Genomic DNA, 17,143 nt, shown 5'->3' on the forward strand with positions numbered 1-17,143 from the left:
AAATGAAGCATATGACTGACTCGACTTGACACTTGAATTAAAAAATACGCCAAAAGATTTCTTGTCTTCAAATTATAAACGAAATTAACCTCAAGCCGCTCACTCCAAGTTATTCCACTGTCTACGTCACAATACATCGCTTTGAATTAAGTTGAAACTTTAAATTCTTTCAATGCATTTGCTTCATGTAAAGACAATAACGAGTTGTTTATAAGAAGCCTTGCTTAACCAACAACATTTTTGCAGCGAATTTCTTACCACGAATATTTGTTTAACGTTTAAGCTACTTCCTCGTTTTTGCGTCATCTCTTTTTAAAGCAAGTGTCGTTAAAACAATGGTTCTATAAAAACTATACAATTAATGACGATGAACTTTGTATATATGACGTCACAATGACGATCCCGTTACGAAATCGCACACAAGGAAGTTGAAACTTCCACTTGTCTTAACATTTCGCCTCCTCCTTTATACCGCCATTTTGTTTCACCATCACAGTGCACAAGTCTTATGCAAAGCAACAAACAATTCCTGACAAACTTCTCATAGAAATGTTAAACAAATTTTTATTCGTTTATATCTCAACGCTTTGGCGGTTGGCACAGAATCAATAAACAGTTGTAATTCACAGCCTACAATTTGCGCATATGCTTATAAGTATGCAGATTAAGCGTTATAGTTTGCATGAAGTCTAAATAACGTTCCAGCATGTCCTGCTCGTGATCAGATAAATTTAAATAAAAATATCGCTTTTAGCTTATTTATACGTCACCTACCGTCCTCTACCTGTAACTTATCGTTGATGTAACTTGGCCTTTAATTTGCCTCACTCTGGCGCTGATATAACTTACAGGAAAAACTGAACCTAAATTTTTCACAGCGGCAAGCTTAAATTTTACACAGTTTGCGTCAATCTTTGTAGTTTTTAGACCCTTTCTTTATCAAAAGAATAAATAACACAAAGTAAACTATAAACATTATTTTCACTTTAGCGAGTTATAATGACAAGCAAATAATTAATTTAAGTCGCGATTGATTTCGGTTGAAATATTGTGACGTTGATTAACAGCTTTCAAGGTCTCACTTGGGGTAGCGCTTGCCTCTTTGACACTTTGATACTTGGCAACTTTTCATAGTTTACGTCACTTCCGTGTGAGGACCAATTCTTAAAATTTCTCTCATGATTACAAAGAGATATGCAAAGTAATGATATGTTTTTGCAAAATAAACTTGTAAATTAGTTATTGACGGTGATGTGTCCTCACATCGTTTGCTTCCGTCACATCAACCAGTGTGAACAACAGTCGTCGATTTGCCCAGACGCTTAAAAGTATGCAGATTATGCTTCAAAAAATTTATGAGTTGATAATAACATTCAAACTTGCATTATGATGATTTTTGATTGATGATGATGTGATGTGAACAGAGGAATGTGAGTGAAGAGAGTGCCTAGTTAAGACAATTTGGCGTTCACCGCAAATTAAACTACGAAGACCAAAGTAAAAATAAGACAATAAAATAAATGAAATTACTGAAAACATCTAATTGCTTCATTTTCTTTAACAAATACGCTGCTTTCTTATACCTTGCATAGACTTTGAATTATGTCCCAGAATTTTCAATAGTTTGCAGAAATTTTTCAGAAGTTGGTTTTACGGCATAATCATATCATATAGCATTTACCCTTCCGAACTTGGCACTATAGTTTATAAGAGGAACTTGACCAAAGTTTAACCTGGTAAGTTTAATTTTTAATCACGATTTTAGGCACAATTTATCAACAGTTTTGATCGTAAAAAAATTAAGTCAAATGATTTTATATGCAAAATAATTTTCGAATTGGTCAGTTTTGTTTTCAGCAAAATCTATCAGTTAAAGCTTTAGCGCCGCCAAAATACAAAGCATTTGACAACGTTGTATCCATCTATTAAAGTTTCGAGTGATTTCGTTGTCAATTTAACCTTCCATCCATTTGTGTCGATTATGATTATATCAACAACACCGTAAAACATCGACTTTGAAGTTCGAAGCCAGGAGAGTGATCACTTGGGTTGTTGCAGCTGAATGTGTGAGTCAGCGCCAGTTGACGAAGTATTCTGCGCAATTGTGGTGCATTGTTATTGTTTAATTTTATTACATTGTATTACATTGTCATCTTTTGTCGCAAAGTATCTTGTATTTCGTATCAATTGTGTGGCAAAGTACTCGCAGCAAATGTGCTAATTACAAATACGCAATTACAGTGAATACACTTATACGGCTTCAATCACACTTGGACCCGTTTTGATACCAAAAGCAAGTTCATCATCATCATCACTGAAATAAGGTAAAAATATGTTAAATAGTTTCATCAGCAAAGCAATAAGTTTTCCTATTTCTTCCATAATTAACTAAGTCGTTCTTGTTCTAACTTACGTCTCGCTTGTGGATCGGCGGAGGATCACGAACCTAAACAATGAAAAAAAAATAACCGAAGCAGAATAAGTCAAACAAATACACATTTTAAGAAAGCAACAAAAAATAACGGAAGTGAAGTTAGAAAGATGCGAAAGCCACGCCACTTTCCAGTTTTGAAGTAATAAACGTAAAAATGCTAAAACAAGGCTAGTTATCGCGGGTGCATTGTGACGTAAAGTCATTATTCTGCCGTCCTACTCCATTTTTGGGGAGGGGGGGAATGAGCTTTATGGAGGCGCCAAAACATCTACATACAAGAAAGTCTTGGCAAGGTGGTAAAACGATAAAAATAATAAAAATAGTGAAAACTAATACTAAGACCCTGGCCTTATGCGCATACTCCAAGTTTGGCGGTATATGATGATTCATGATAGATCACGGCGACTTATCAAAACTTTTTATTCATTAAAAGATTGTTTCGGAGTCAAGATGAACTTTTTTCATGTTGTAAAGACTTGTTGGGTGTTGTAAAGAGTATTATGAAGGTACAGAAACACTTACATACAAGAAAGTCCTGGCAAAGTTATAAAATGATGAGAACGGCGAACGGTGAATGGTTCGAAGAGCAAAATATTTCTTCACGTTTCAATTCTCGATAATTGATTTCAACCGAATAATTGGGCATCGAATTAACATCTCGCTTTGGTACGACATTAAACGACAACATTAAATTATCACTGTCGTGCATTGACATTAAACAACCCAGACATCAATTCCTAAACCAGGGGTCGGCAACCTTTTGCAAGTCACGGGCCAAATCTAAATTTGTAATGTTTTGGCCACACTTATCTCCAGCGACCCTTTCTTGTGTCGATCGAACGTCCTAAATTATTACCTTACCATCATCCAGCTAATCTCAGTTTTGGCATTAAAAAGCCTTAACAGCTACAAAGCACCAATAAACCAAATACAAAACAAATAAATAACGTCATACAGACCAATTTACAATGCATTTGCTGACAACTGGCATTGCACTTTACCAATACTTGAAAACTAAAACTGCCAACACAACCAGCTACGGTGGCAGGGATGCGGAAGCAATACTGCTCTCAACCGCTTCCGCTGATTTACATATTTATTCCAAGCCGTCTTTTCAACAACCGCTCACTTTGTAGTTTGTAATAACCTGATTAGTGATTAAAAAACACCCCATTTTCTACCTTTTCAATCTCTAATTTTTAGTGTTAATTTTATGTTCTCAAATAGGGTTTTATGTGACGGAATGCTTCCACTCTCACTAACGCGCGTATCTGCAAACACACACACACACTTATTACGTAATTTCATAGCATTCCCGTTTTGTCTGCATGTACAACTATTCACAGGTTTATTACGTAATAAATCGTTTAAAATTCAAAGATTAAAATATAAAATTGCAAACGAGAAGGCGGAACTGTTTTAATAACTAGCGACATGTCTCGGGCCAGATGATTTTGATTGGCGGCCGCATCCGGCCCGCGGGTTGCAGATTGCCGAATTTTGCCCTAAACAATGACCAGTCAGTGTAAATCTCACAACAAATGCATTTAACGCTTGTCTGTTTTTATTGCCATTGGACAATAAGAACGAGCGAACATGAAGATCGTGTGGGACTGCGATATAAGAATTAAAAGACTGAAATAAAAAATGTCTGACAATCGGAACTTGCAAAACTCTAGCTCGGTAACTGGGGCTCGAGCGATGAGGAACCGTCGCCTGGTTTAAACCGTGCAAAGACTTTTCTCAGTCCGGAGATAAAAATTGTCCCGTCATATTGCGTTGGACCAGGAAAAAGGAAGTCACGCATCTGGCCTTTGGTGAAGTATGTTGTCTGCCAAGCCCTTTCTGTAAGTCAAACAATTTTACGTCATAATCCAACAACACGCCTGTTCCATCCAGATGCATCACCAACACTGCGTTATGGAGTTTAAACGAGAAAGGTGGATTCCAATCGATGTTGTCATGTTTATCTAATTAAGTGATGTTAATATTTAAAATATGTATCAACTTTTTAAATGAATGATTTTGGTATACTCACAAACTTTAGACTTAAAGCCGAGAATCATTTCTATAAAACGGCCTCGGAATCTCTTGGGTGTGTTCGCATCATTATTCACGTATCAATGACGTCACAACCATCAAGACAGCAGCCGGGGTTAAATTTTTACGCAGAAAAATCTGTTAATTAGTCTCCGATTAGACATGTTTTTCAATGAAGTTAAGCATTTAAAAATGTTTTGGTCAATAATTCCAGAACAATTACGGAGGCGAGTGTCTCATTTGCCTCAATGTAGCCAAAGCACGAGCTGGAGTGTAGGAGTTTAGGGTTATCTCTAGCATACAGTATGATCTCAGATGTTATTAAAACATGGCTTGCTGGTACTTATTTAAAAATTTAAGCAGTAGGATTTTAAATCAAACCATTTGTTCTATGTCTGACCCGAAGCCGGTCTGATAGAGCTGACACCTAGAGCACTGATGGAGTCAGTAAGTTCTCCCACCCAGATTTTATCCACCATATTTGTCGTTATCTTTGGATCGCATGCTGCAGTTAAAATATTGTAGTTTCCTTTCACTAAATCTACCAAAAGATCGGTTTCACTACAAATGCAACGTTTTCTGTTGCCGTCATTGATTGTCGTTTCCTGGTACTTTGTTAGACTGTTATGTTTGTTTCCAACTTATTACAACAACTTACTTTGTTTCCAACCATACAAATCTACTTTAAACAGCTTTAGCTTTTAAAATATTGCAACCGCTTGGTGACGTCATAATAGGTGGCGTGATCCAACTTTTTTAGCTTATCAAACTGGAAAGTTGTAATGAACAGAACAAGCAGCATCTCTCCTCAGGCGCAGTCTAACTCTAAAACTTGTTCTGCTGGTTCTTGGCTTAAAACGAGTTGGGAACCACTGACCTATACCAATACAATAGGCCTAGTTTGTAGTTTGAAGTTAGGAGCTTGCGATATTCTGCTATTCAACAGCCGCTGTTATAATTAAGTTTCATCTCGTGGTAAGTATTCACCTACCATAGTTTAGATCATAACTTTATATATTGGACTATGACTGTTCAAGCTTGCAGTAATCATCGGGCCAACATCACATTGGCGGTTCTCCATTGATCATTACGTCACGCGCTGTGCGTCTTTGCATCGCATACGTTGAAAATTCCCCCAATTCATGTATCTTGTTTGAGCTATTTCTATACTTTGTTCTGTGCAACGCGCTCGCACACAGATCAACAGCCATGTTATTGTGGCGCTTTTCGTATCGAAACGTTACAACTGAATGATGACTTCATTTTAGCTGTCTGACTCCTGTAGAAGGTCGCTGGTGCTGCCCAGATAGCTCACAAACGAAAGCGCAGCTTCAGCGTTCGTTAAATCAAAAACTGTATCACGACCTTCTCGGTAACACGTTTACCTGAGACTGGTCCATCAAACCGTGTGGAAAAACACGAAAGGTCGCGAATTTATTGGTATAAGTCCAACTTCATGCAAAAAAGTTTTTGGTGTGGAATGTTTCTGTGGCACTGACCGCCATTGTTTGATTTTTAATGGAAAATTATTTCTAGCAGTGCCGTCTTTTTGGTTATACTATTTCTAGAAATTGTTTGCTCTGCAGTTTTAGGTCATAACTATAAGTCGACTGCCACATTATTCATTGGCGTTAATGACATTCTTCAACCATCTGGCTAAGTTTCAGTGACCTGCCATGGTTTTAGAATCCAGTCCAATCTTTTCTTTCCGGAAATCTGTATGTGCCAAATATCTATACGTATGCTTAAAACCTGCACTCTGTCATGTTGAGAGTTATTGCCGTCGTGCATGCGTTATATTTACTTGTACATGTTTATGGCTCCATTCCACGTCGGAAATGTCGAAGGAGACTTGCTGAGATTCCACAGAGTTGGCCAGAATGGCAAATACTTCGCCGACAATGTTCTTGTCGCTTAGGCTGGGGAACATGGCGGCCATGTCGAAGCGCTGAGCTCTCGCGAGATGCTGAAGGATGAGGAAAGCTCAATCGATCTCCGATGAATCGATGTGGGATTGGGCGATGTGCGCGAAGGTGACGATCATGTGGTCGGTCGTTTTGTTGCTCACCATCACTGGGATCTGAACCAACGACACTTTATCCAGGATCATTTTCTAACACAAGTATTTTGCAACCCGAATGGCGCTATCTTGTGTCTGAGAAGTGGAGCACAACTTTGTCCACTTGAGTGATGAGCTTCTTGGAAAAAGTTGGGAAAATTAGAAATTTTGCTTTTCAAATCACCATTCAAATATTATTCTTTTGAAACCAAACAATTCTTCAGCAACTACACTGGAAAAAAGTGACCGTTATTAAGCCTAGTCCAAAATTTTTATCATTGTCTAATAAGACGCCGATTTCGTTGAAAAAACATTGCCCATACTTTATTTTGGTCAAGTACCCATAAATCTGTCTAGGCCTACAAACAGTATGCAACTCGTTTTTATGGCTGACTACGCACCACCGATGCACTGGAAACAATGTTGGCTAAATAAAACCCATGATACGATGTGATTGGCGTTTACTTCGTTATATGTGAAAGACTAGTGGTTTAATCTCATTCGTGTCATGTAATATACTGAGCTACTTGACACAATCAGAGTTACTGACTTAATAGCTGCTGTTATTGCGATAAATATCACATTAATATTGAGATGGTGACATTTCGTCACTGTTTAAAATCTTCCTTATCCTTGCAATGTCATATTTTTATGAATTTTTATTTTTCTACTAAATGCAAGGCGCAACAAGGTCAAAACAACTTAGAAGTACCCCTGTATAAGTATAACAAGCCGAAATTTTTTTACAACTTTCATTAACCTATGAAAAATGAATTTATGACAAATAATAATTTCGTTGTTGTATTACTTGGCTTGAATTATTACACAACAAACACCTTTGCCATGAAGAACGAACTTTTTCTGGCTGTTCGTGTTACCATATGAGCGAAGTACAATGTTGATTGATAGTTGTTTTACTTCTCACTCGATGGTATGAGTTCTCATTTCTCAAACGGCGTGACTATGCTGTTTTAGTTGCTTAAATTCTGTCTATGCATATTGGTAAATGAATAAGTCCCATTTTTATTTATTATCAGACACAAAGGCTTACACCTTTGGGTAAATCTTACTGAATGTTACATTGCGCAGTAGTAACAAGTGAATGGGAACAGTAAAAGGAAAGATTGCAAACATTATATCGGTATTTATATGGCACACCAGTTCAAGCCAGGTAGTTTTTCTGAACGTCATTAAGGAGAATTTAAGCTTGGTCTGCAACTGAATTGCAAGATCCCAAATTAAAATTTAAGCATTTCCACAACAACTCATGGCTCGCGAGTCACGTGTGACGTCACAACCCAAATTACTTTCTTAGAAACGTAAAAACGTTTTTTTTTCAAATAATCCGGGAATGCTAACGCACACAAGAGCTACGATTATTTGATTTACTTTTAACATAAAAACATGGCATTTATGTTAAAAATCACAGCAAATATATTCAAGATAACCTTAAATTAAGCTAAAAAATGTGGTTCCTAACTATAGGACGAAATAGGACGTATAGGACCTAATATAGGACCTAATATGTAATTACTTGAGTGTGACGTGTAACAGCGTTTGCTATGTTGGCAAGGTGTGACGTCATTGAAGCTTGTCATTGATGGTTTTGTAATACAGTGACGTAACAACTTACATGAAAGGCATTTAGTTAGTACATGGTATTAAACAGGGATGATGCCACAAAGTAATACACTGTGCTCCTACAAATCGTTTTCCGCTGGATGGAGCGTCGGAACACTCGTTTTATGCAAAATGACCGAGCGCAATTGGTGGGAAGGTAATTGTTCTGGTCTTTCAGTTCCGGATTCGTCACAATGTCGGTCTAGCTTGACGGTTACGTGGAAATGAGTGGTCGGTGATGTGGATTGAGTCGAGTGACGTCTCACTAAATTTAGTCATAATCATGCTTTAATATGTGACTGTTACGTCATAAGCCAAGCAGGCCATTCAAATCGAGTAATGACATGACATCTTCGATTTGTGGCTGGATGGGGGGAACCTTCATTTATTAAAAAATATTTAATAAATTGCAGATTAAACATCAGCCAATACCACGGAGGTCTTTCTCGAAGCAGGGCACTTTTGTATTGTGACGCCATTTCCGCCAATTCCTTCCAAACGCGTTCAGAATTTCCGAGTTGCTCAAGCAATAAATCAAACAGACCAAGAAGCCCTGCCGTGTCATAAAAAACAATAAGTTCTCTGAAATTCGTCAGAAATGTATTATTCAAAACATTTATGGCTCCGTTAGTGAAACGCCAGAGTGCTATGACGTCAATACACAAATGGTAGAGAAGCGCAATTATGTGCAGATCGCGATTGTAAAACATGCAGTTAAAGGTGGAAATTGGAGATGAAAGACAATTCTGACCGCACAATCGAAGGAATCAACAAATTTACCTGAAATGACTGAAAGATGGCGTTGACGTAGAAGAAAGCGATTTCACCAGCGCCATCTCCCGGACTGAGAAAAAACAAGATGTAGGTAATTCCAAGAAGGTTGAAAAGAAAGAAAGCTGCCTTCACTGCTTTTGAATACGTCACTGGACTTTCCAGCGAGTTCTGCTTGATGAGTTTAGTGACCAAAATTCGGACGACATTTACCATTATCAACGCGTTGATCTGTTTAGAAGGAAATAAATGTTTTAATTCCAAAGCTTCATAAACTACTTGATTGATGGTGGATGAACCGTGTTGACCCAGTAGATAGTAAAATAAAAACAAGATATAAGGTGGTTGCACTCTAAAAGTTAACTTTATTTTTGATACTTTATTCTTCTACACGAGCTTTCGCAAGCATAAGTTTCTTCTTCAGGTTTACTAAGAGATGGCAAAAATTATTTCAAATAAGTTACTCCGAGCGACTGGTAGTTCTGATCCTGACTGCTATAGTCAATACTTAATTCTGATCATTGTTATAATGTGACGTCATAAAAAACTTACCGCGAACAAGACAAAGATGGGAATCTGGTAGAAATATTCGACCCAGGTATCTGTCGGGTTCTGCATCCAGCATTCTTTGTCCTCATAAACCGCTTTAAGCACCGCCCATAAAACTGTGATTGGGATCGGTGTGCCTGCGTCATAGACATCTTGTGTTATTAGTAATTAACATGTTTTCGAGGAAAATTTGTGCTGAACATATCTGATTCAAACAGTTTAATGAAACAGGTATAAGCTTTGGTTTATGCAACATCTCAGAAACACGTACAAAAACACAAAAGACTCCTTTATACTCCTACAGCGCTATTAACAAAACGTTCTTAACGCAATCTAAAAGAGTTAGGACAAGTTTTAGGATGTTAATATTCGGACCAATTTTAAGTTGCATGACATATATGACATTAAATAACCTGACTAAGTCAATAGTTGAACAGGATTTTGTAGAAGCCAAAGACAATGGCCGTAACAATGGACTTATCTGACATCACAATGGTCACTACGCGTGTAGGTAGCTTTGATATTACCACGTGACCATGATACCCTGTCAGCAAACTTGGCAAAAATAAATAAATGTGTGATGAAGAATAATTGTTTCTTCAGAACTGACTGTAGGTCGAAACCGACTGACTTGTAAAATGGGAATCGAAATATTGATCAAAGCAGCTGTTACTAATCCTGACTCACCCCAACCTAGCGCCATGTATAGCTTTATGCTGAACTTGTCGTACGTGTAAGCCATGACCACCATCATGTGAAGGTAGACGCCCTCCACGAACATCCAGCAGTAGGTGGCCACTTGAGAGTAGATGGAGATGGCGGCCAGGACGCGACATAGAACCTGGAACCAAACCTGGGCGATTGTGTGAAGAAGAAGTGGCGTAAACAATTGTGCAGACTTGCACATATTATATAAAGATATTTCTTTTACCAAAAAATATCGATACAACAAACCGTAAATTTGTAATTAAACTTAAACTTTAACATTATAATTAGCTTCGTTGTAAGAGTAGTGGTAAGCATAAGATATCGTTTACGTAATACTAATTACGTCAAAATACCTCATTGTTTTTTCTTGCATGGTAGCTGGTGAAGAAACTATGATTAACCAGATGACGTTTTGTAGAATGAGTGACGTAGCAAGATTCCAATGAATGATATTTCTCCAACACCGGATGCTTCTACAACGTGATGACGTAAACAAAATGACGTATGCATGCCGTAATAAAGCCGAAATAACCTATTTTTGCCAAGAGAACAATAGAATTGGATTTCACTTCATGCTTTGTATAAAGTGTTAGCATAGAGTTTATGCCATAGAGTCCTCCCTATACAAGAGATATTTTTCTTACATAACTCTTTTAACTTTCAACATGCAAACTAAGTTATACACTTTCTTATAAACAGTTTCTTATGATTGAATCGTTGCAGAACTTCAGTCGCATAAAGCCGCGAATTTTCGTCATCACCTCTCTGTGATTTTTCCCAAACTACGTTTAGGTCATAATTGAATTTACTTTGAAGTCACAGTATAATTATGACTCAAGGTCTCAAACGGCTAAGACTGAGATCAAAGATTACGGGGTCAATGACCTCTAAATCGAGTTATCGCGGTGTTTTAAAATTTATGTCGTCCGCCATAGATGTACCTGAGTCTCCAGAAAAGTAAAAAAGCGATGATCAATGTGAAGAGGGAAAGTCCCCTGCCTACGTAGGTTATGATGACGACAATCTTGAGATGGGCATTGACGTAATCTTCGGCAGGGTTTCTCTGAAATTCAAAAAAAGTGTAAATCACTTTTTAGATTTAAAAATTTCTATCCCATCCCAAGCGATGTAAGTATTGAATCATATAAGTCGAGACAAACAATCTTGATCATATAAGTTGTTAAAGATTGTCGAATCTTGATTGAATTTATTTAAAGTTAATTGAATGTAAGTGACCTAGTTGTTGTTATTCTGGAATTATTAAATCTATCCGTGCAGGTTATAAAATGTTTATGTGAAAGCATTGATGCAGAACTGACCGAGTCCGGTATTGGACGACAAGCAGTAAAATTAATGCGAGACCATCTTCCGTCTGATTTACACTTGCGAGTCGCGTTAACTGGATTTCAAAGAAAGTAACTCATAAGAATGTTCCATTTATTTTCAACGATAACCTTGTAGGCTATGAAATGTCATATAAAATTCGAAGTTTATCTATTTGCAAACAGTAGCCTAATATAGCTCCTTTGCAATAAGAATATAGAAAGTATACTGCAAATAACTTAATGTCGTTCAGGTTATAACCCTCATACATGAATTGTTGTAATCAACTCCACTGAGCTTCTTAAAACATCTTGTGTAGGCAATGCCGCCACCAAGCGTTTGGGAAAAGCAGACATCCGGAGGAATCATGTTGGTCACGTGGGTGTTGACGTAAGGGCAGTGACCTTTAGCAAGGAAAGTAAGGTGAGAATTTTGTGGAAATATTGAGTATTTCTAGTTTTGTGAAAATCTCAGATTGTTTGTGTGTTTGTTAGTTGAGATTGAGACAAGAGATTGTTTCGTCATAATATTGTCATACCGGGTACTTTGGTGTAATTTTGACAGAATTCGGCAATGATGACGCAACTCGTCTGTTTCTCTCCCAGAAACTCAATTTCTTTATTGTGGGGTTCTTGGCTGGGTGGAATAGGAAAAATAAATACAGTAGTAGCATGTTCGACTAAAACAAGACGTCACAGAGAACTATTATGACATCATTTTCGATATAAAGCGATTACCTATAATTGGCGCACATCTTGTCCAAGTTTATTGAAGTGATCCCACTGACCATCAACTGAAAAAGGAATAAAAACAATGAAAAATATAAAAATTAAAAATCAATCAACTCTATACAATCCACCAGAAGTGTTGTTGATATTTGAAAGTGACGTAAGAAATGAAAGCTCGCATCCTCACAGCGGTGATATAGAGCGAAGGTCAATTCCAGTACTTGTTACGTCATCCTAGTTTATTTCGCATTTCAGTTCAAATGTACAACAGGATTTTATGGTTTAGTTTTTTATATGACTCAGTATCAATTAGTTTTATTAATTTCAGAATAAAACATGAAAAATGTTTTTAGAAACGAGAATTCTTTTTTGATCATGTTCTATCAATTCTATACCTATTCTATTCTGTTTATTTTAAGATTTTTTTAAAGTCGCAAACATTATGACAGAATTAATGAAACATTAAGACACCCAAGGTTAGTAAAAGGTTGAAGATAAATTGTTGAATCTCTTATAGAACTTTTTCCGTCAAAAAAGCCGCAGAAAATCACGTGCGCTTTTGTTTTTACCGAAAGTTTGTTTGCTCAGAAACAAACGCAGAGTTATAAACTACAGCAATTGTTATGTGATAATTACATTGATAAACGACAAAACTCTGCATGTCTTGGTTAGTTGACAACCTACAAATGCAAATTACAGCAACATGGTCACATTGTTAGGCGCAAGATGTTATATTTTATCACCTATTTTGAACTGTGATTTTACCTGTGCCGCCAAGAAAGCCAAAACTACTGGAACTGTTTGAAAATTCATTTTAATAAGAATGACACCATTGTCAGTGACGACATTACTTAAACAATCTCTTAATTAAAATTTTTCTTATACAGGCCTATAGCTAATGCAAAAAAGCGAACAAAATTTGTTTAATTTCATCCCGACTACTTTATTAATCAAAGCATACTCATTAATTCCTGAACACATCTTCTGCTCGGGTTATATCTGTAAATCAGACACCTCGCACTAAAACTGTTGCTTTTATTGCAACAACATACGGACTTTCTATGGCTATAACATAGACTTTATAAACTTTTCATTATGCCTAACTTATAAATCTTTCTTGGAAGACAGAAAGTGAAAACAGTCATGATTGACACAAGCAAGTCTAACATTAAAAGTTCGAGTAAAACAACAGACCGCAAACATAAAAGAAACAGCTGAGCAGAGATTTCAATAAACACGGCAGGCTCCATCAATGCGGGTGGTTTTATAAATCCACCACGACACCACGTCACTCTACAGCCCTGCACTGAACGAACTACCCAAGCATATGGCAAACTACATTATGAAGAAAATTTAATTTTGTACGATGCTATTTCTTTTGAAGTTGAATTATATCCAATTAGAGTGTAAATTCGAGGCCATATTAAGTATTCACTTATAACTCAATAATGCAATTTTTCTATTCAATTGTCTTGTTGCAATCTTGATCTTCAAAACTTGGATTGTAATTTTGTACAATTAAGTCATCTTTTCTTTATAAACCACGATTTCTGAGTGTCTAGCTGCGCGTGTCTTCTTGCAAACGAGAACTTTTCAACCTATAATTGTAAAAGAGCTCGTTTGCTGTTATCTTCTGGAAAGTTTATTTTTTTACCAGTTACGAGTGAAAATTACAGAAGGAAATTAAAGAAAATCGTTAAGTACAGTACGAAAGTTATCGCGAAGTTAAATTAACGCCTTAGTGTCAGATTTCGTCCGCACTTGCCCGTAGAAGTCTTGTATTTTTAGATTCTTTTATATTGTAGGAAATTGTGTCGCAATAAAACCATTCCTTTCAGCAACTACTCCACAAGGAAAATTTTGCAACTAAATTTAACAATTTTTGAAAATTTGTAAGTTATGAAAGGACAGCATTTTAATGTTGATTTATCTGTTCCTGTTAACCTCATCATAGACACAACTGTTTCGAAGCATTCGTCATATATACTCCCCTAAGCAGCCTACTTCCTTGCAATGCAAAGCACTCCGGTACAACTCGGAAGGAATTTGTGAGTGAAAGCGCCGCTTACGAGAAACTAAATCCTTGCGAGGTGCGTTGGTAATACCGCCTCTGACGTCAAGCAGATCCTACATCAAACTATGTATAAGTCAACAACCAACTTTCTATAAAATGCAATATTTTAAAAAAACATTTAGAAGAAAATTGCGTATTAACATGAATCCGTAGAATGGCTGAAACTTTCCGTTGATGTTCGTTCTTATTGTTAAGTAACGATTCATTTGGTAACAGATTCATTGTAGGTTTAGTCCCCGCATGTTGGCGCTGTGTTGGATTTTCACCAGAACCAACGCTGTGTTGACGGTCAAACAAATTCCTCTCCAATTCCAACAATATTAACTTTGTTCGAATTTACATATTGTCAAAAGTCTGACGGTGTACTTCTGCACTAAGTGCAAGAATAGCAATTGATGTTTTAATAAAAGGCCGTTTGCGACATTTTTTGAGTAGACTCTCGAAAAATTTTATCTTCCTTTTCTATTAATACTTCCCCTAATTATATTATTTCCAAACTATATGATATGACTTTTTGAAACTTTTAGGTCTAAATACTTGCTGTGTGGGGCGGGAATTTAGTATAACTGAAAGCTGGATTGCATTAGCTGTTAGTTGGCGGTAGCTGCGATATTTGCTATAATTGTCAGGCCACGTACTTAGTAAATGCAGGCAAAACCATGCACTGTTTATCTCAAGAATCTTGACAAGAAGTGTTGTGTTTGCAACATATATCATGATAGACTCCAAAATTTATCTGAGAAACAAAATACTGACGCTATTAAATGCAGCCATAACCAAGGAGTAGGGCCTATTTTCAAGGTGGGACATGTCTCAAATTTCGAAAAAGGGGGTTCCCCAACTCTTGAACAAGAGGGGCTAAAAACAGGACAACAAGTAAGATAACTTGACACAGTCGTTGAGTGTAAAAAATTTCGGTCCCGAGCTGGTTTATAAAGCGGTGACTACGTTTAATGCAAATATCTATTAAAAACTTTACACGGAAAATTTTGTTTCATTTCGTATCAAAACTTTCAAAAACTGTAAACTAACTAACTTAATCCTTTTTGACACCTTGGCGTTACTCCCTTACGCCGTACCGGCAATAACTCATTTACGGGAACTGTGTTCCGGACCGTTCCGCTTTTTTTCACCACTGTGTATACGTCATGCGTCATCATGCGTCATCATGCGTCATCATGCGTCATCATGCGTCATCATGCGTCATCATGTGTATACTTCATGCAAAGCAGTCGCATTGCTACGATGGACGCGAGGCAGACTCCAATAAGCCATTGGCAGATGATGATTATGATGATGATGTTTTAGCGCTAAGGCAAAGTTAAATCGTGGAGATTCATTTTCACCGCGTCATAATTATTCTGAAACAGCGGCGTAACCTAGGTTTTAGCTGGTTGACCATCCAGGCCAAAACGCGAGGGACGCAAATTTTTTTATTTTTACCCCTAACATAAAAGGAAGAAGCTTTGGTCGATACTTCCGCTCCGCAATGGATGTCTTTGGAGTTCTCATACTGAAAGAGGAAATTTTTGAGGTCTTACAAAAGCAAACGTATCAATTATTATGCATCCAGGGCCCGCCCAGTTTCGCTTTCTACATTAAGCGGCCATCGTGAAAAGGATGGCGTATAACTGCCAGTTTTTCGCTGCGCAAGAGAATCAACTTTCCTGGAGAGTTTTCAATTGCAACTCAATAGGTTTATACCAAGTGTGTTTTTCCGCTAATGTTGCACGAAATTATCAATAATTATGCAACGTACGTAACCACGTAACGGAGCTCCTGTTACGAACGTTTTCTACAATTTACGTTATTACGCAACCTTCTTTTTTGGTACATTCTATGCACAGAAACCATCGTTAAATGGCTTTTTATCTGTATGAATTCTCTGTGTAATTGCAATTGAAATGCGACATCTGCACTCGGCTCTTTGCCCACTTTGCCGATTTCCCAAATGATGTGATGTGATGTGATTTCCAAAGGATAATAATGATGTGATTTCCAAGTGATGTGTCGTCATAACCGTCCTTTGATAACTATTGCTACAACCTTAAACCGAGTATGAAAGTATGGCAGTGACCCTGCTAAGTTTTTAAAGTGATATCAGACTGCATAAAACTCAAGACAAATATCGCTTTCGCGTTTCATGCAAAAGTAGATCACGCACGACATCGACAAACTTACGAGTCTCGACACAATGATGTCAGCTTAAAAACAAAGTGTTTATATCGAACCTCTAAAACAAGGTTTTGACGTGCTGCTGTGCATTGTGTTGCGTATTCAGTTGTATCTTTTTCACCGTTTTGTTCTTGAATTAGTCGCAAAGGTATAATTTTTAGTCACTATATAAAATGATGTTCTTACAGCAGTCCTTAAACCTAGCCTTGCTTGTGCAAAAAAAGAGCGAAAGGGAACAATCCCTAAAAGGGAGCGCGGGCGTGGTTCCGTTCCGACGTTGACAAAAGAGCTTTTGCTAGCTCAAACAAATAAACAAATAAGCTGCTTAACCTCTCGAGATCGTTCCTAAACAATAGGAGCGATCTCGATAACTCCTGCCTTAATATGAGAGTAATAGAGCATACAGTTCATCTCGAGTCGTTAAGCAGTTAATCAAGCGTAACAAGGAAAACTTTTTCACTCCCCGCATTTTGATAGGAGCATACAATGGGCACACGCTGGTATTTTAAAGGGGGCTTTAAAACAACTTTCCCCGCTTCTCAACGCGATTCAAAATACCTCACTGCTTGCCAATGTTCCCTCTAAGCTGCGCGCGTGCGCACTGCTGACACGGTTTTCGCGCACAGAAAATCTGTGCTGCGCACAAGAAAAGAATTCTACCT

The 17,143-nt window shown here is 37.3% G+C and overlaps 1 protein-coding gene and 2 long non-coding RNA genes across 3 annotated transcripts; all 3 read right to left on the bottom strand.

Moving 5' to 3' along the window:
- Positions 1-6,458: 6,458 nt before the first annotated feature.
- LOC143451827 (corticotropin-releasing factor receptor 2-like) lies at positions 6,459-10,380 on the bottom strand. The gene is made up of 4 exons (XM_076952573.1): positions 10,161-10,380; positions 9,477-9,610; positions 8,934-9,155; positions 6,459-6,587 (listed from the first exon to the last, which is right to left on the bottom strand). The coding sequence occupies exons 1-4, from the start codon at positions 10,378-10,380 to the stop codon at positions 6,459-6,461; spliced, it is 705 nt and encodes a 234-aa protein (XP_076808688.1).
- Positions 10,381-10,587: 207 nt separating this feature from the next.
- Positions 10,588-11,893, bottom strand: LOC143453435 (uncharacterized). The gene is made up of 3 exons (XR_013115185.1): positions 11,774-11,893; positions 11,123-11,244; positions 10,588-10,654 (listed from the first exon to the last, which is right to left on the bottom strand). It is a non-coding gene; the product is annotated as an uncharacterized LOC143453435 (long non-coding RNA).
- A 132-nt stretch (positions 11,894-12,025) lies between these two features.
- On the bottom strand, positions 12,026-13,122 carry LOC143451828 (uncharacterized). Its single transcript, XR_013114910.1, has 3 exons — positions 12,998-13,122; positions 12,242-12,297; positions 12,026-12,140 (listed from the first exon to the last, which is right to left on the bottom strand). It is a non-coding gene; the product is annotated as an uncharacterized LOC143451828 (long non-coding RNA).
- Between the last annotated feature and the right edge of the window lie 4,021 nt (positions 13,123-17,143).

Source organism: Clavelina lepadiformis, chromosome 4, assembly GCF_947623445.1.
Source record: "Clavelina lepadiformis chromosome 4, kaClaLepa1.1, whole genome shotgun sequence".
In the NCBI taxonomy this organism is placed as follows: Eukaryota; Metazoa; Chordata; class Ascidiacea; order Aplousobranchia; family Clavelinidae; genus Clavelina; species Clavelina lepadiformis.

Bases quoted from the DNA above. Each gene is read 5' to 3' on its own strand.
- LOC143451827 (XM_076952573.1), bottom strand. From the start codon at position 10,380: ATGTGCAAGTCTGCACAATTGTTTACGCCACTTCTTCTTCACACAATC. The intron at 9,611-10,160 runs GTGAGTCAGGAT...TCTATGACGCAG, and splicing joins ATACATGGCGCTAGGTTGGG to GCACACCGATCCCAATCACA. The intron at 6,588-8,933 runs GTAAATTTGTTG...TACTTGTGTTAG, and splicing joins CCATCTTTCAGTCATTTCAG to AAAATGATCCTGGATAAAGT.